This window comes from Castor canadensis, chromosome 11 (genome assembly GCF_047511655.1).
Source record: "Castor canadensis chromosome 11, mCasCan1.hap1v2, whole genome shotgun sequence".
Lineage (NCBI taxonomy): Eukaryota > Metazoa > Chordata > Mammalia > Rodentia > Castoridae > Castor > Castor canadensis.
Window position 1 is genome coordinate 123,275,232 of NC_133396.1, and position 19,015 is coordinate 123,294,246.

Here is a 19,015-nt window from a genome sequence, read left to right on the forward strand (position 1 = left end):
TTCATTTTGTGTTATAGATCTATTCAGGTGATTAATTTCCTCTTGGTTGAGTTTTGGATGCTCATATGTGTCTAGAAATCTGTCTATTTCTTTAAGATTTTCAAATTTATTTGAATATAGGTTCTCGAAGTAGTCTCTGATGATTTCCTGGACCTCCATGGTGTTTGTTGTTATCTCCCCTTTTGCATTCCTGATTCTACTAATTTGGGTTTTTTCTCTCCTCATTTTAGTCAGGTTTGCCAGGGGTCTATCGATCTTGTTTATTTTTTCAAAGAACCAACTTTTTGTTTCATTAATTCTTTGTGTGGTTTTTTTGGTTTCTATTTCGTTGATTTCAGCTCTTATTTTTATTATTTCTCTCCTATTTGTTTTGGGATTTGCTTGTTCTTGTTTTTCTAGGAGTTTAAGATGTATCATTAGGTCATTGATTTGGGATCTTTCAGTCTTTTTAATATATGCACTCATGGCTGTATACTTTCTTCTCAGGACTGCCTTAGGTCCCATAGGTAGGTTGTGTTTTCATTTTCATTGACTTCCAGGAACTTTTTAATTCCCTCTTTTATTTCATCGATGATCCATTCTTCATTAAGTAATGAGTTATTTAGTTTCCAGCTGTTTGCATGTTTTTTGTCTTTACTTTTGTTGTTGAGTTCTACTTTTACTGCATTGTGATCAGATAGTATGCATGGTATAATTTCTATTTTCTTATATTTGCTGAGACTTGCTTTGTGCCCTACGATATGATCTATTTTGGAGAAGGTTCTAGGTCCATTTGATCTATTGCATATTTTAGATCTTGGATTTCTTTATTGATTGTTTGGATGACCTATCTATTGATGACAATGGGGTGTTAAAGTCTCCCACAACCACTGTGTTGGTGTTTATATATGCTTTTAGGTTTTTCAGGGTATGTTTGATGAAATTGGGTGCGTTGACATTGGGTGCATACAGGTTGATAATTATTTTTTCCTTTTGGACTATTTCCCCTTTTATTAGTATGGAATGTCCTTCTTTATCTTGTTTGATCAATGTAGGTTTGAAGTCTACTTTGTCAGAGATAAGTATTGCTACTCCTGCCTGTTTTTGGGGGCCATTGGCTTGGTAAATCTTCTTCCAGCCTTTCATCCTTAGCCTGTGCTTATTTCTGTGGGTGAGATGGGTCTCCTGTAAGCAACAAATTGTTGGATCCTCATTTTTAATCCATTTCATTAAGCGGTGCCTTTTGATGGGTGAATTAAGTCCATTAACATTAAGTGTTAGTACTGATAGGTATGTGGTGATTCCTGTCATTTAGCTGTCTTAGTTGTTTGAAGGTTTGATTGTGTGTATCTAAGTTGAGGTTACTCTCTACTTTCTTGCTTTTTCTTTTCCTGTAGTTTGGTGCTGCCTGTCTTTTCATGGTTAAGTTGGGTTTCACTTTCTGTGTGCAGAATCCCTTGAAGAATCTTTTGTAGTTGTGGCTTTGTAGTCACATATTGTTTTAGTTTCTGCTTATCATGGAAGACTTTTATTGCTCCATCTATTTTGAATGATAGTTTTGCTGGGTAGAGTATCTTGGGGTTGAATTTATTTTCATTCAGTGCCCAGAAGATCTCACCCCATGCTCTTCTTGCTTTTAGTTTCTGTTGAGAAATCTGCTGTGATTTTGATGGGTTTACCTTTGTATGTTACTTGTTTTTTCTCTCTTACAGCCTTCAATATTCTTTCCTTAGTTTCTGAACTTGTTGTTTTAATGATGATATGTCGTGGGGTAGTTCTATTTTGATCTGGTCTGTTTGGTGTCCTGGAGGCCTCTTGCATCTGTATGGGAATGGATTTCTCTAGATTTGGGAAATTTTCTGTTATTATTTTGTTGAATATATTACGCATTCCCTTCGCTTGCACCTCTTCTCCTTCTTCGATGCCCATGATTCTCAAGTTTGGTCTTTTGATGGAGTCGGTGAGTTTTTGCATTTTCTTTTCACAGGTCTTGAGTTGTTTAATTAATAGTTCTTCAGTTTTTCCTTTAATTACCATTTCATCTTCACGTTCTGAGATTCTGTCTTCTGTTTCTTCTATTCTGCTGGATTGGCCTTCCGTTTTGTTTTGTAGCTCTGTTTCATTCTTTTTTCTGAGGTTTTCCATATCCTGGCTGGTTTCCTCTTTAATGTTGTCTATTTTTGTCCTGAGTTCATCTATCTGTTTATTAATCGTGTTCTCTGTTTCACTTTGGTGTTTATACAGTGCTTCTATGGTTTCCTTTATTTCTTCTTTTGCTTTTTCAAATTCTCTGCTTTTGTTGTCTTGGAATTTCTTGAGTGTCTCCTGTACATTTTGCTTGACCCTATCCAGTTTCATCTCTATAAAATTCTCTTTGAGTACCTGTCGTATGTCTTCTTTTAAATTATTCTTGTGGGCTTCATTGGGTCCTTTGGCATAGTTTATCTTCATTTTGTTGGAGTCTGGATCTGAGTACCTGTCTTCTTCATTCCCCTCTGGTTCCTGTACTAATTTTTTGCTGTGGGGAAACTGGTTTCCCTATTTTTTCTGTCTTCCCATCATTGTCTTTGGTGTTGTTACTGTCCCTGAACTGTGTGCAATTAAGTATTTTCTAGCTTGTAATAATAACAATGGTAATATTTAGAATGGAAGGGTGAGCTGAGATGGAAAGCAAGAAGTTAAAGAAATGGGAAAAACAAATACGCAGACTGGAGGGAGAAAACAGAACAAGGTGTCAGACAAGAAGATTTCAAAGGTATAAACAGGGAGCTTTAGTGTACTAATTGACAGTAAGCTGAACAGACATTAGAGAGACAGAGAGAGGATTGAAAATCAAAAATTAAAAAAAAAGGTAAGAATAAAAACAAAAAATAAGTAAATGAAAGAAAAATCTGTTTATAAAAATGTATTAAAATAAAATGAAAAAATAGAAAATTAAAAAAACCCAAAAAAAACCAAAAAACCTCCAAGTTCAAATGCAGTGAAGTCACAGTCTCCAATCCTGGAGATGGTGCTTCAGATGTTGTTGTGTAGTTGTCTCATGAAAGGGGACGCATAAAGAAGAACAAAACTGCACACACATGCACAAAAATAACCCCACCAAGTGTCCCAAGTTCAAATGCAATACAGTTTCAGTAAGTTTTTCAGCTTGCAGGCGTAATTTGGTAGTTCTCTCATCAAAGGTAGGGAGACAAAGTAAAAAAAAGAGTCTGGAGACAGTTCTGAGAATGGTTTCTGCAACTGTGGCTTGCCTGCCCGCTGTTGTCAGCCTGCTGTTGCTGGAGGCTTTATTTATGCAGATCTCTGGGGTGAGCTAGCACTCACCTGGTCCCACAGGCTTTGTTTGCTCAGAGTTCTCCTGTGCGGGAGCCTCTGCTATAGGCTTTCCCCTTTCCAAGCACTGGGAAACGTGACACTGCACCCGCGTTGTCAGGCCTGCGTGTTTATTTACAGTTCATGTGGGAGGTGGGTCTTCCCCCCTCTCCTGTGCAGTTTTCCTCCCTCCACCACTCTCACCAGCTTCCCTGCTCCTGATTGCTGGGCACACACACCCACTCCCACCAGAGCCTCTCTGGCCCGCCCGGCTTGTTTATTTACAGTCCCAGGAAGGATTCCCTTCCCCCAATCTTCGGCGCTCAGTGCACCCCACCCTCTTTCCTGAATGTCTTATTTGTTCTTATTGCTTATTACTCAGTTTCTCTTTTTTCCTGGGTGGAGGTCAGTCTGTCCAGGGGGCTATGCTGCTCTGGCCCAGGCTTGTCTGTGGGAGAACTGTGGTACCACGAAGCTCACCTGGTCCGCGTCTTCCCAAGCCATCTGGGCGCCGGCCACTGGCGGCCCGGGGGCCCTCCTTGTTTCTCTGTTTAATGTGAAGTGGAGATTCTCTGCACCGGCTGGAGGTGTGGAGGGGTCAAAGTTATGCCTTTTCTCAGTGATTATGCCTGCAAAGTGTGTCTCTGGCGTCTCTCCAAGATTTCACTATAGGAGGCTCGCTTTCTGCTTCCTCCCTCTAGGCATAAAATTTCTGAAAAAAGAGTAGTTCAGCCAGAAGCAGGTGGCTCATGCCTGTAATCCCAGCTACTCAGGAGGCAGAGATCAGGAGGATTGAGATTCGAAGCCAGCCCGACCAAATAGTTCTAGAGACCCTATCTCGAAAAACCCATCACAAAAAAGGGCTGTAGGAGTGGCTAAGGTGTAGGCTCCAAGTTCAAACCCCAGTACCCCCCCCCACCCATATGCACACAAGTTGTTGAACTAAAGGGTCAGGGATAGAGGAGAGGAAAGAGAAAAAAATGAAAGGAAGGTGGGCTTCAGAAGGTATAGAGTCTTTGAGTGAGACCCTCCTCAAGTTAGAAGTTTGTTTTGAAACCTTTGTTTTGAATGCCAATTTAGAAGCTAATTATTGGCTCTTTTGGATGTGTCTAGTAATGATTCTGGGGTTCCTTTTAAATGTTTTAAATAGTTTATTGATTTGATCAGTGTGAAAAGTTCTACATGATGGCCATTACTATTCTGATTAAAATGTTTTGTATTTAACAAAGTAAGTGCAAGAGTTTGGGCCACAGTGTCACTTTATATGGGAAGCAGGGGAGGTACACTTTTGACACAGAAGAAACCAAGAAAGACAAGAGAAGCCTCTGGATAGAGTGTGTGTGTCTGTGGATAGGATTTTGGGTTCCCTTCCTAAGCAAAGTATAGTAAAGGGCCCCAAAATCAGTGACTCTGGAATACAAACTAAGAGTGACCTTTCATACATTGACAAGACAGAGAGTGAGCTCATGAAAGTTTTGTAGGGGACCCAAAATTGAGTTTGAAATTGCTTTTTCTTTAATTGGTCACCAGTCTACTGGACCTCTGGCTGTTGTCCTGAAGGACCAGTTTGGGTTGGATTGGCAATTCAGTAGGTCTATATCTCCATCTTTTCTCTATCAAATGCTCCCTTATTCTTATATCAGAAATAAGTCAGCCAGGAAGAAAACAAAAACACATAAAATAATACAATCCAAAACACAACAAAAACACTTAAAACAAGACTTTATAATATAAACAAACAAAAGCAAAGTGAGCAGCAGGAGAATAAATAGATTCTGATAAAAATAGTAATCAAATGGTATGTCTCAGGTGTGGACATACTGGATCACACCTGTAAGCCAGGCACTCAGGAGGCTAAAGCAGAAAGATCTCAAATTTAAGGTCAGCCCAGATGTCATAGTGAGTTTGTGCTAAATAGAAAGACTGTGTCTCAAAAAAAATGTTATGCCTCCAAAACAAAAGGTCTAATGAACATATACAAAGGCCTGTGTTGAAGTAGTTAGTGATCTACTTCCCCCACAAAATATCAAATGATCGTATGTAAAGATTTATGTCTAATTACTCAGTGTAATACCTCCCAAACAAAATACTTAATGACTTTATGCAAAGGTCTAGCTATACTTGTTTACAAACAATCTCACCCATAAACTAAAATTTCTAATTACTTTATATAAAAAAACTGGCTCATATGATCTTCTACAAAGACCTTCTTGTTAACAAATCATAGATGCAATGAGTAGACAATGAAACTAGTCAGAGTTCAGATTATTGTTGAGAGTTAGTCACCCAGCAGTAGATCTGAAGACAAATGGAATTTGAGCACAAGGAGCCCAGAAGGAAAACTGGTTGGCCCAGGGCCTCTGGAATACTGCCAAGTAAAGTTCTAAGACAGTGGGTAAATGTGGGCATGGTATACTTGTAATCCCAGCACTTGGGCGCCTGAGGCAGGAGGATCTTAAGCCTGAGCTCCATAACCAGACCCTGTCTCAAAAACCAGAGAAAAAAAATGGCGTAGACTTTTCAGAATTGAAGAGTGATGAGACCACCACTTAATGTCTGAAATAAAGTAAAACACTAGTGAACTTACTGCTCGTGACAGTGAGGGTAAGCTCCAGTGCTCGACCTCTGAGCAGAGCAGCTGGCTGATCTTGCACACCATAGAGCTTTGGGAAGCCTGGAGCCCAGGGAGTGGTGAGCTCCTGGCATAAGTGGATTGACATTACCTACAGAAGCATGACTTCTTGTTGATTTGCTGACATTCTAAGATACATTTAACGTAGTCCGTCTATTCCTGACAGGTTGATTCTCGAATGAGGACCTATCAATGAGCTTGTAAAAGCCTGTTTACAAATGGCTTGTTATTGATTGAGGCAATGAGTTTTAACTTGGTTTTGGTTACCATAACTGTAGTACAATCAAACTTATCTTAAGAATGTGGAAACTTTTAAATATTCTCACAGTTGATGCCTTGTTTTTTTTTTTTTCCCCCGGTAGTAGAGATTGAACCCAGGGCCTTGGGCATGCTAGACAAGTGCTCTACAAAGCACTTCTTTTGTTTCTGTGATAAGGTCTGGACAAGTTTGCCCAGGCTGGCCTGGACTCCAGATCTTCCTGCCTCTGCCTCCTGAGTAGCTGCAATATAGACATGATCCATCACACCCAGCTCTGCTATTTGTTTTCATTAGAACCTAGTAGAAGAGGGCTGGGGATATAACTCTGTGATGGAGCACTTAATTGTCTAGCATGCTGGAGACCTTGGGTTTGATCACCCACACCACAAAAACAAATAACTATATAACTAGTGTAAGATCGGATATAGCACAAAATTATATATTTAAGATTAATAGATCATAGTTTTATAAAGAGCAAAATGATAAATAGCTATTTAATTATGATCAAGTTTGAGAACTATCAGTTTCAACCAAGAAGTTAAGGTATTTTCAAGAGGAAAACGTTAGACATAAACTTAATCAAGAATGTCTTAAAATGTTAACATTGACTGAAAGGCAGGTACTGCTCCAAGAACTTTACATGTATCATCTCATTTAATTTGTAAAATGATTCCCTGATAAAAGCACTATTTTATAGGTGAGGAAAGAATGTAAATAATTTGAGGCAAAGGTTAGAAACTTGTCCTATATTTTAGAGTTAGCAAATTGGGGAGTCAAATCCAAATAAATTGAGGTGAGTCTGACTTAACTTCTTTGTTTTTCAACCTACTATCCCTTTTTTCTGGACATTCTTCTTGTCCTAAAAGCATTAATTTGTTTCAGCAGCCTGATCATAAGCCCTTGTTGGCATATATTGAGTTTGCAATCATTGAAAATCCCTGTGTTTTTCACAAAAAAAGGCTGCAGAATAAGCCTTCCTAATTCTGGGGTCATGTAATTGATTTTTACACCTAAATTCCATACTGTATCTTCTTCCCTATTCAGTTTCAGTTGGTTTTCTTCAGTGCACAGAATTTATTATGTTTGATCATTCCCAGGCAGCATCTTGTGAAACTATCTTAAAACTTTGATTCTGAAACTATTAGGCAACCCCTTTTTCCTTACTTTCCTTTAAGTTTCTCAACTGTAGTTCTGTTGCCATTTTGGATTGGGGAGTTCTTTGTCATGGGGGTCTGTCCTTTGCACTGTAAGATGTTTGCCAGCATCCCTGGCTTCCACTGGGATGCCAGCAGTAGTACCCCTCCTCCCACCAATAACCACCTATGTCCCCAGACATTGTCATATATTCTCTGTGGAGACAAAACTGCTTTCCCTCCTGTGTACAATCACTGCTCTAACTTCATAAATGGGTTAGTTAGCAATCAATTATTTATTTTATTATTTTTTGGCAGTATTGATATTTGAATTTAAGACTTTGCACTTGGTAGGCAGGCCCTCTATGGCCTTGACAACACCCGTAGCCCATAATTATTTATTAAGAGCCTACCATTTGTGAAGACCTTGATGATTTTTGGGAACATTAAAGAAGACATGGCTCTTGACCTCAGGGAGACTATACTACAACAGACATGACTAATTCCACAAAATAACCGGGGGAAAAAAGTCCACTACTGAGTGATCCAGTATGAAACCTAGACTATTTAAGAATTCAGAGAAATGAGAGAACAGTAAAGACAGAGAAAATGTCAATAGTTCAGACTCAATTGGGTTGGGTAGTGTGAATGTGGATAGATATGGGGTACTACTTTCTAAACAAAATAAACATTATCTAAATATTTAAGCATCTATATTTTTATGTATAACCCCCTCCAAATATATCTTATACAGCAGAAATCAGAGCTGGTAACTTGATAGATAGTTTGACGGTGGGCAGAATATTTGTAATCCTTCCTGTCTTGGAGAATTTGAGATATGTGGCTTCAGAAGATATGCAGATTGTGATGGGAAGACATTCAGGGAGGAGAGAATTGTGAAGGACCAACCGGGAAGATGAGGATACGAGGGTTCACGCTGGACATCCAGAGAAATCAGACTAGAGAGAGGAGATGGGAGCAGATCACCGAGGCACTGAAACCTGGCATGAGAGTTTTAGTCTCTGACATGTTTGAATGAAGGAATAGGCAGAGGAATAATAAATATTATAGGAAAGACATTTTCGAAGGCCATCTGGAAAAATAGGGTGGGGTGAACTCATAGGACCTATTTTGGACATTTAAGGTTATGCTCTCTCTCTATATAGCTGCATTTCCTATTTTGGAAACAGGAGGCATAATAGTGGCAGTGACATTATTTTTCTTTAAAATTCCAAGTGGGTTTCTTTCCCTTCATTAATTGCTCTTTCCTTTGGGGGTGATAAGGGTGGATTACAGGGAGAGCTGGCAATCAATCAGAGCCAGGAATGCTGGGTAGGATTTGAGGTGACAGAAATAAATGAAATGAAGGTGTGGATATGTGTGAAGAGGTGGTTTAGGAAGGAGAGTCTGACCAATGAGAATGGCATGAACCATTGTTAGGTTTTGGCAAAAATACACAGCTGTTGATGGCGGAGTAAAGTGCCTGAACCTGGTTAAGATAGGTGACATTAAAAATCTGAGGAGCGTGGCATCATGCCTCTGGCCCCTGGCTGATCACTTTGCTGAGTCCTATTAAGCAACCGAATTAGTTATTACTACAGTGTGAGCTCTGTCCCTGACGAAGAGAACTCAGGTCTGTAATAGACAGTCTTTTCTCTTTCTAATCTAGAACTTCTACCAGAATCTGAGTTTCTGAGGAGGAAGGAGGTGCAGTTAGACTGTTCATCTGATTAAGCAGATGTCTTGTGTTCTTGGGAGCTTAACTCTTACCTCACCAAGTAGCTAGTTTTCTTTCTCTTTCTCTCTTCCTCCTTCCCTCTCTTTTGATTTCTCTCCCTTCCTCATACAAATATAAACATCTTTTTAAAAAAACCTTTCTTTTCCCCCTTAGAATTCATCAGTTATGTCCCATTTATCTCTAGGTCAGACCTTGATTTATTTTGTGATCTTAAAATGCTAAGACTGGTGGGTATTAGAAAAATTTCTCTTCCTATCCCTAACATGAAGAAAAAAGGAATCCCTGATAAACTTGTAAGTAATAGCAGTATCAGAGTCTGAAGCTGTGCTCAGACGAGACCCATCATTGGCATGCCCCCCTCCCTGCTGTCCATCCAGGTCACCATGGCTCCCAGGAATTAGGTACAAGATATTGTATAAAACGTTTTTTATTTCAAAATGCAAAATGGTAGTCATCATCATTATTATAATAACAATAATAATAGTATAAAAAGTGTTTCTCCTTCCTCCCTAGTGCAAAATGATAGATTCTCAGACAGCTTAAAGATACAGTTTTGGACATAGCATCACAATGGCAGTGCTGCACAGCAGCAAGATTCAACTCCAAACCCCTTTTGGTGGCTCCCTGGGTAGGTCAGTTCTACATGTGGGTGGCTTCTTTGGAAAAAGCACAAGGCTTCTGCGTTCTCCCTCCTGAGTTAGGATCTCTGTTCTCTCTCTGGCCCAGTCTCGGTCTCTTCCCCTCTCGCTCATCAGGTCCCCGAGGTTCCTAGGAGGCGTGCTGCCGATGGGACAGGGCCCGGCCATGGAGCTCAGTGTCCTGCTGCTTGCCTTTCTCCTGCAGGGCCTGCGTGCGGAGGGCCTGCTGCTCCAGAGAGCCCTGCAGCTCGGCCACGGCTGCCTCCTTGTCCCGCAGACGGCTAGCGGCGGTGAAGGGGCTGCACACAGTCTCCACCAGACCGAGCACCACCCCGAAGAGGGCCAGCACGCTGCCCAGCACGTACAGCTTCACCAGCTTCCCCTTGGGCTTCTGGGCCATTATCTCCTTGGCCAGAGGAATGAGCTCCTGGACGGTTTCCATCTCAGCCCTGGGTTCTCGGGGTGGGGGGGTGGGGGGGGTGACCTGCAGGAGGAGCGGAGCAGGAGAGGGGGACCTTTAGCCACTGAAGGACGGCTCCAACTTTCCGACACCCCTCCCTCAGATCTCGTGGGGCAGGCCCGGGACCCCGCGCCCCGGCGGGACTCACCTTAGTGGCACAGTCGGAGGAGGAGGCAGCGCGAGCTGGCGACACTAGTGGTCAATGCGTCTGTCGGTCCGGCTGTCCTCGGCGTCCTCCTCCGCAGCCACAGCTCTTCTAGATGGAGACTCCGCAACTGGCATCTAGACAGCGACCCGGGGCCGCTTATATCTTTTGCCCGAGACCCGCCTCCTGGCTCCCGGGCCCGGGCCAGTGCTGCAAGAGCCAGAGAAAGGAGGGGGGAGGAAGGGGGAGAGGAAGGGAGAGAGGAAGGGGGAGAGGAAGGGGGGAGGGGAGGGAAGAAGGGTGAGATTGGAACCCGCAGGGACCTGGCGGGAGGTGGCCACGAACTGTGCACGCCCCAATCGTGTGAGCTGGGAGACCCTGGACAGGGCCACCGCGGCGGGGCTGCACGCAGAGTCCCACTCCCGGGTGTGCGCAGCGGGGACCCGGGCCCAGGGAGTGTCCACATACATTTCTGACGTGACACTTTCTTAGTGGACCGCACTTTCTTAGTGGTGTCCGCACAGCTTCTCTAGTCGGGGGACAAACTGAGAAGGACCCCTAATGAGAGAAACTCGGGGTTCTAAAGGGAGAGAGTTCGTTTTCATTCAGAAGGACTGTCAGTCACCTTCCCATAGGTGAGAAGGCAAGAGGGAGGGATCCAAAAACGAGCTGATCGGACAAACGAACTGAATAGATCTCTGTGCATTTTATAAAGCACTATACTATTTTTTCACACCGGATAGGTTTTTATTAAGAGGTACATTGCTAGAGTAAAGTCACTTTGTAACAGAAAACTATCCATTGAGGGGAAGGTGTGCCCCTTCATGCATAGAGGTGTGTGTGAGAGCTAGAGATGAGAGGGAGAGAGAGCGAGAGAGAGAGAGAGAGAGAGAGAGAGAGAGAGAGAGAGAGAGAGAGAGAGAGAGAGAGAGAGAAAGAGAAGAAATGCCTTCAAGGTATTTCTATGTGTTCCCTATATGTGTATTAGGGAACAGCCATTAAATCCAATTTGTCCCCACTCTCACTTGAAAAGTGAAGGTGGGCTGAGCTGTTGGAAAAAAAAAGTCTGCGTGTCTAGAATGACAATATTTCATGCTCTCCTTAGTCATTCTCTGCTGTATCCCTGGGTCTTGGGGTACAACTTCCTATGCCTGCTCAGCTGTATCTTAAACGCAGGAAGGGTGCAGTAGACAGCTTGGGTAAGAAGCCAAGGTGGAGAGTACCCTTGGAAGCTGGAACTGGATATAGGACTGCTTTTGACTAGTATTAACTATAATCCCCTGTGTGTGGGGGGGAGAGCTCTGATTTAGCTTCAGTTATGGATGCACTTGAGTTAGCAAAGTAGGGGGGAAGGTGAGGCAAATAGGTTAAAGGGCTTTAAGCAGGGAAAGGGAGAGGACAGGGGCAGGAAATTAAACTAGCCAGAAAATTGCAAAGGTCACTGATGCAATCTTGCAACAGCTTTCACAGTCAGTCTGGCTGGGCTCTGTGGCCCTCAGGGAAAGGTGCTTTTCTTGGGGTCTGAAATCATTTCCCAGATAATGCAGTCAAAAAGAAGACAATAACTACCATGATCCCTTGCTTCTGCTATCCTTGCCTCTTCTATTAGTAGTTAAGGTAAGGATTTGTAGGTACTGATTGGTCAAGGTTACCTAAATAGCTTATTTAAGATTCTGCATTTTAGTCTACTACACACAGCAGTCAAGATAACCAAGGGCCAAAAGGGATTATTATTGGAGGACTGTGTCTTCTGCTTATTATTCTTTTAACCTTGTCAGGCAGGAAAATTCTGTAACAAGGGTCCAAGCCAAGTTTAATTTCAGTCTTGGCATTTTCTTTGAATCTTCCTTATAATGTTGGAACACTCCCTAATAACTGGCAGAAATGATTGGTGAGCTTTCCCAATACCCATGAATGTTCCAAACATGGCAGCTCCTGGAAGAGAATATGATGTGCACCTTGATTTGAGGGTCATTCACTTGGTTTCCACTGTGAATGTGAATCAGCGCAGCTTTGGATCCAAAACACCAAAACTGACTGAGCAGTATTTCCTGTGTTTCTGTAACTAAAAGACGCAAGCCATCCATGGTCAGCAGGCTGTAATTTATCTGGGGTTCCCCTTTCATGTGATTTGCTGGGTTAGAGTACATCACCAGCTCACATGAACATGTATCTTCCTCTCCTTGATGAACTGACTTTGACCTCCAGGCCCTGCCACCTTGTGTCAAGGGCTAGGCAGACTGAGGTCACTGGTGGTTTTGGTGTTGCTGGTTTAGGTGGGCCCTGGGACCAAGCAGGAGGCCATGGGAATAGAAGGCAAAGGAGTCCAGGGATATTTCATGCTCAGGAATTTCTGAGTATGACTCCTCTGTTTGAATGAGCAAAGATAGCCTGGCTCCTGGGGAGGGAGGCAGGGAGGCCAGAAGGAGCTTGGAAACTAAACAGGTACTTTGGAGTGATGTCACTTTTCAAGAAGTGAAGCATTGGGTTGCATCACATGGGTCAGACACCAGTTATAGCTGTGAAGGTCAGACCAAGTCATGGGGTGACAAACCATCTCTTTTGCTCAGGGTTGAAGGTTTTTTTGAAATTAAGGACTTTTTATGTTAAAACTGAGACAGTTCTGACCAGACTAGAACAGTTAGTCACCCTACCTGTATTAGTCCATTTTCTGTTGCTAATAACACAATACAGTGGAGAAGGAAAGTTATAAAGATAGAGAGTAGGAGATTTATTTTGGCTCATGGTTCTGGAAGTGCACTGTCAAGGGTTTGGGCAACATCTTGTGTTGGTCTTCTTGCTCATAGATTCCTGATATGATACAGGAAGAGATAGGAAGCGTAGCGTGTGCATGTGTCTTCCTCTTATAAAGCCACCAGGATTCAATCATGGGACTTTCCCCTAATGACTTTATCCAATCCTAATCATCTCTCAAAGGCATTACCTCTAGATACCTTATTTGGACTAAGTTAACACCCTTGATACCTCACAATGGGAATTAAATACCAACTCTTGAAGCTTGGTGGAGGGGGCAGGGGGGTGGGCACACTCAATCTATACTGTGGAGTCTATCCCAACATTTCATTTTTGCCTTTTCTAGGAATACTGGAAGGTCCAATTTAAAATTTATTTAATTTGCTTTTGAAAGGCCTTTCTTCTACACATTGAAACACAGCCATCTGTTGAGAAAAAAAAAATCACAAAGGGGCAACATGTGGCCCAAAGGGTGTCAAAGAGGAGGAGCTGTGCCTACAATTGTGCCATGGATATTGAAGAAACAGGGGACAGAGATCTTTCAGATGGCTTGTTGTATGTACCTCAATTATTAGTGCTATTATTATTATTTTTTTTTTTAACCAGCTGCTTGCTACCTACACTAAGTCACTGCTCTCCCCTGGGATTCCTGGAGGGTAGAGGGGAGGGGTCATCATTGGAGATAGGATAAAACTATTTATGTATCTTATATTCCACTTAAATTTATTTATTCTTTTAAGTCCTTGGCTTACTTTCATTGTGTGTAATTTAGTTTTAGAGAGAAGGCTTCTTATTACTCAAATATGAATGGATGATTTTAATTTTGATTTTTTTGTGTGTGTGGTGCTGGGGATTGAACCCAGGGCCTTTTGTATGTTAAGCACATGCTCTATTACTGAGCTACATCCCCTGTCCTCAATGGATGGTCTTTAAATTTATATCCTGCTGTGATTCACAGCACTTAAGAGGAGACTCCTCACCTTCTTTGTACTCTTTCAACTATGTTCCCTTCTCAGTATCCTCTGTCTAGCAGTGTGTGTTTTTTGTTGGTTCTCTGGGCTTGAAGTATTGTGTCAGTTTCTTGGCAAGCCCTTCCCTGACTATTCGATCTGCCAATTTCCACTTAGTGCCTTGCTTTATTTGGCTTTATAGAAGTTGTCAATTAGCTTTATGGTGATAGAATTATTGGTTTGCTTTTGTATTGTCGTCTCTACCCATTGGAGGATAAATTTCATGAGTGCTGGAACTTTGTTGTGCTCTTCGTGGTATCCTTCATACCTAGTATAATCCTTGGCACATAGTTGGTCCTCAGTAGGTGACTATGAGTTTAATGAATGGCTTCCCAGTGGAGACACTCCTGGGGTGGTCACATGCAGTGAGACTTTTGGTGGATACTAAAAAAGCTTTTGTGTTTTTTTGGGAACAGCTTTTCACCATTAATCTCCTCTTCTCTAATCCATTTCAAATACTACCACCAAATGAATCTTCCTAAATATCCTTTTCTTTTTTTCAAATTGTTAATTGCTTGTTTAAATCCCAGCATGATGAGCTCCTGGATTCTGCACGTTGAGTTTGTGTGACCTAATATTCTTGGAATCTAGGTCATGTTTGGTCTGATTTTCCTTAACTTTATCTTCCATTCTTCTCCCATAAGAGACTTTACTGCACAGAGAGCTTACTTCTCAGACCCAGAAACAATCCATTCTCACTGTTGCTGAAGACAATGCCTAGTGGTTTATAGCTCATGCCTACTCATATTGTTCTTCCTGCTTGAAATGCTATCCTTTGTCTTTTTTTCTTCCTGGAGATCGAGTTCAAGTTCACGAGCTCCAAGAAACCACCACTACCTAGGCCAGCACACCTTGATCTCTCCTTTCTGTGAATTTCAGTTGCCTTTGTGGTTCCTGCTGCACAGGTTGGCACTGGATTGCATACTGATTTATATAGTTGTCTCATTGTTTCTTGTGAGTTTGCCTCATCTCTGTGGAAAATACAAATCTTTCTATTTTTCATGGCGCTAACATGTAATGGGGCCCAATCAATATTGACCTAGCAGTCAATGCTGGGATAGATATTGCTAAGTGACCAGTTATGACTCTCTTGGGAGATTATTTTGGGCATAGTGACCCATCCTTGGCTCAGAGCCTTGGGATTGAAATTGCTCAAGACCTGGAAACTTGGCTTAATTCCCTCAACTCTGGCCTCCTCACCTTTCACTTCCACTCCCAACTTAGTGTCTGGCATTGAGTCATTGGCTCACTCTGGGGCACCCCTTCAAGCTGCCCTTGGGACATTTCACTGAGGAACAGACCCTTTGTAGGCATTTAGCTCTTGCTCCTCATGGCTCCTGGTCAAGCAGAGCCACCAGCTGCTGCAGGCAGGCTGTGCTGAGACCTTTGCCCTGTGCTGGGTAGGGTGATTAGGATCTACTCCTTGCTGCCTGTATAGCACTTCTGAATTGCAGTAATGTGCTTTGTAAGTCTGAAGCAACACAGGGAACTCCCCTAAGCTTGAATGCTACCTAGACTTAAAGTATAAGACTCTAGAGTTGAGCAGACTTGGGGTTCATTCAAGTCCTGACTTTCTAGGGTCTGACCTTGGATAATCAACTTCTGTGGTCTCTATCTACTTCCTCATCTGTAAAGTGAGAGTGGTTATAACCCTTATTAAGTGGGGTGTGGTGAAGACTGAATGAATGTAATTCTGTAAAGGGTTTAGTGGTACCTGGCACAAACGAAGCAATAAATGAATGCTAGCAATTATTATTAGGTGGCTTTTGCTTTCTGCTACATATACACAATTCTCATGATCCCTTATCCCAGCCAGGACACTTACACTTGCTGAGTTACATTTAGGTAGCTTCCAGGAAGATCCAAAAACATTTGTTGAAGCCATCTGTGCATCAAACACTGTGTTAAATGTAATTATAGAAAGGAGAATGCAAACTACTCTTGCCCTTAAGAAGCTTATAGTCAAGAAGAGGACACAGACATGCAAACAAGTTATTGCAATGTACTAGTAGAATCAAACAGTAGAAATATGTGAAAGGTAAACAAATAGAGTACAATGAGAAATGTATTGATTCCACTGGGAAGGAGATGGTCAAAGAAGGCCTAAGAGTGAATGATTCTTGAGTAGCTTAGGATGTTAGAAGTTGGACTGGTGTTTACTAGGTTACTCTAGGAGGCAGTGGTGCTCAGGATTGAAGGATGCCTTGAACAAGAGGGGATTGCATATGAAAGGGGGAGGATGCATGAGAAAGCATTGCACAGTTCAAGAGCAGTTAGGCAAGACTGGTGTTAACAGCATAAAGAATGGGTTTTTTTTTTTTGAAATGCTAGAGAATGAGGAGGAAGTAGTAGCCTGGAGCCTGATAATGAACAAATATGTAAATGATCACTTCATATGTGATGTTTAGGAGCTGTCGGCCACTCCTTTCTTCTAGAAATACATTCTCCTTGACTTTGGTGACACCATATTCTCCAGTTTTCCTCCTAACCTACTCCCCAATACCTTCCTTTTCATCTGGCTTATAAATGGCAGCATTTCTCAGGACTGAGTCCTGGAGTATCTCCTCTTGTTCTGCATGTCCTCTCTAGGTGATTTAGTTCACTCTTGGGGCTTCTATTTCTGCTTCTTCATATATAACACAAGCATCTGAACTCTAGACCTGTATATCCCATCCTCTATCCTGCATTTCAACTTGAGTGTCTTGGAGAGATCAAACTTACCATGTCTAAAACCAAATCCAATATTTCTACCCCATAAACTTGTACTACCAGTTTTCTTAGTCACCATCCACCTGGCAACTCACGTCTGAAGCCTGGGTCCATCATTTACTTCCCTCTCTGTCATTGCTCTTGTAACCATCACCAAGGCTTGTCATTCTACCTCTTAGATATCTGTTGGTTGTATTTGTTTTCCATTCTCTCTGCTACATCTGAATTTAAGCCCCCATCATCTCCTGGTTTCTTAGCATGGTTTTACAGCTGTTATCTCTTCCTGAGGTCTTAACTACTTCACTATGCTCCCTCCAATCCAGTCTAAAAGTTAATTGCAAACTCATCATGTCCTTTGTTTCCTTCAGATTTCTCAGTGGATTTCCACATTGCTTCTTAGATAATGCTCCAGATTCTTACCATGCCTTAGAAGGCCACCCATGACTGTGTCCTTGTCTATTTTCACAGTGTCATTAGGTTTCTCTCAACCCTTTCTTTGTGGGTGCCAGCCACATCACCTGTTCCTTCACAACTTCGGTCCTTCTCATGTTGTGCTTTCTATTTGGGGCACTTTCTCCATTTTTCCTCATCTGGAGAACTCTTACTCATCTTTCAAATATCTCTGTCTTCTCACTTCCCCATGGAGACCTTCACTCCCACCTAGACATGGTTGGGAGCTGTGGGTGAGACTTAAGTCCGAGGTCCTGGGTTCAAACCCCAATCACCTCCCTTCCCCCCAAAAAAGTTGGGTCTGGAGTTGTGGATTTGAAAGGTTTCAGTGAGTTGAATGGCTGAGATTTGGGGAATGGGAGAGGTCAATTCATGAGGGGACAGAGGTAAAAGGGAAAGAGTAGAAATCTGGGGAGTGAGGAAATACCTGTGGTTGTCCAAGGTTGGTGGTGAAGCAGATCTTCCAGAGTAATTCAGTTCCTGGGGCATGCATTACAAATATTTCCATCTTCTCCAGATCTAGAATCAAAGCCAGGAGCTTTCTTGGTATAAAAAACTCATTTATAATGTGATAGGCAGGATTCTCAGATGCCCCCCTCCTGAATTTCTGCTGCCTGTTACAGGCCTTGCAAAATTCACAGCACTTGTGACAATGGTGGAATAGTCACTGCCATGATTAGGTTGTTATATGGTACAATTGATTTGAAGAAAGGGAGTTCATCCAAGTGGGTCTAATCTCTCAGGTGGGCCCTTCAAAGGACCTGGGTTCTTCTTGAAGAAGAGATTAAATAAGGAATTCAAAATGATAGTTGTTCTACTGCTAACTTTGAAGGTGGAGGGACAATGTGGCAAGGAATGTAGGTAGCTGCTTGGGAGCTAAGAGTGGCCCACAGCTAATGGTCAGCGAGAAAATAGGATGTTTGTTTTGTAGTCACAAAGCAATGAATTATTCTGTAACTATGTGAACTGGAAAGAAGACCTTGAGCTCCAAATGAGCACTCAGTCCAATACTTGGACATTGGTTTTTTGAGACCTGAGCTGCTGTATCCAGACTTCTGACCCACAAACTGTGGGCTAATAAATGAGCATTTAAAGCTATTAAATTTGTGGTCATTTGCTCTGCAGCAGTACAAAATGAATATGTGCAGCATACTTGGAGTTTCTGCTGTGATGTCAGAAGAAAACCAGTTCAAAGCTTGGTGAGGCCTGGCTAGGAAACTGACCAGGTTGGAGAGAACCTGGCTTAAACTTGATGATCCCTCACCATAAGCCTTTCCTTGCAGATGCCCTGTACTCCTTTGCTCCCCACTATTTCTTTAGATTCACCTGGGACAACTCAGTCATGGTTGGAATCTGCTCTCTGCTCTGTACAAACCTGTAGCCAAGCAATTGGTCACCCAGTCAGGTTGCCTGTTTAATTTAAGAGGGCAAATCTTAAAAGGGTATTTAGGTATAACATATTATATTTCTCAAGTCAATTATTTTTATTATTCTCTAAAAAAAGACATTTTCCCACACTTTCTCCCCATCTTCACAAACTGGCTATATTTTCTTCCCATTATGTCATGCTTTGGTAAAAATAGCAGGAATCTGATAGGGGCTACTTCTTCTCCCAACCACTGAATCTATTGCATCAGTACCCACGTGCTCTGCCTTCTCTCACACAGACATGGAAGCATCCCTGATTCTTTCTGTACAAAGCTGCTCCTCCATCTCATCCTGTCTCATTCATTTAAGGTTTTAGGGGTTCATGAACAAGTTAGGCTTTTGGGGGATTACAAAATAACTAAATCTAA

At 42.1% G+C, this 19,015-nt stretch overlaps 1 protein-coding gene and 1 long non-coding RNA gene across 2 annotated transcripts in view; one reads left to right on the forward strand and one right to left on the reverse strand.

The window, feature by feature from the left end:
- LOC141413949 (uncharacterized) overlaps positions 1–19,015 on the forward strand; it is a 111,003-nt gene that overhangs the window by 80,047 nt on the left and 11,941 nt on the right. The gene's annotated exons all lie outside the window — the stretch shown is intronic.
- Positions 9,465–10,450, reverse strand: G0s2 (G0/G1 switch 2). Its single transcript, XM_020185741.2, has 2 exons — positions 10,300–10,450; positions 9,465–10,175 (listed from the first exon to the last, which is right to left on the reverse strand). Exon 2 carries the CDS (start codon positions 10,131–10,133, stop codon positions 9,822–9,824), a length of 312 nt encoding a protein of 103 aa, XP_020041330.1. The 5' UTR covers positions 10,134–10,175; positions 10,300–10,450; the 3' UTR covers positions 9,465–9,821.

Coding starts and splice junctions, on each gene's coding strand:
- G0s2 (XM_020185741.2), bottom strand. CDS start 10,133: ATGGAAACCGTCCAGGAGCTCATTCCTCTGGCCAAGGAGATAATGGCC.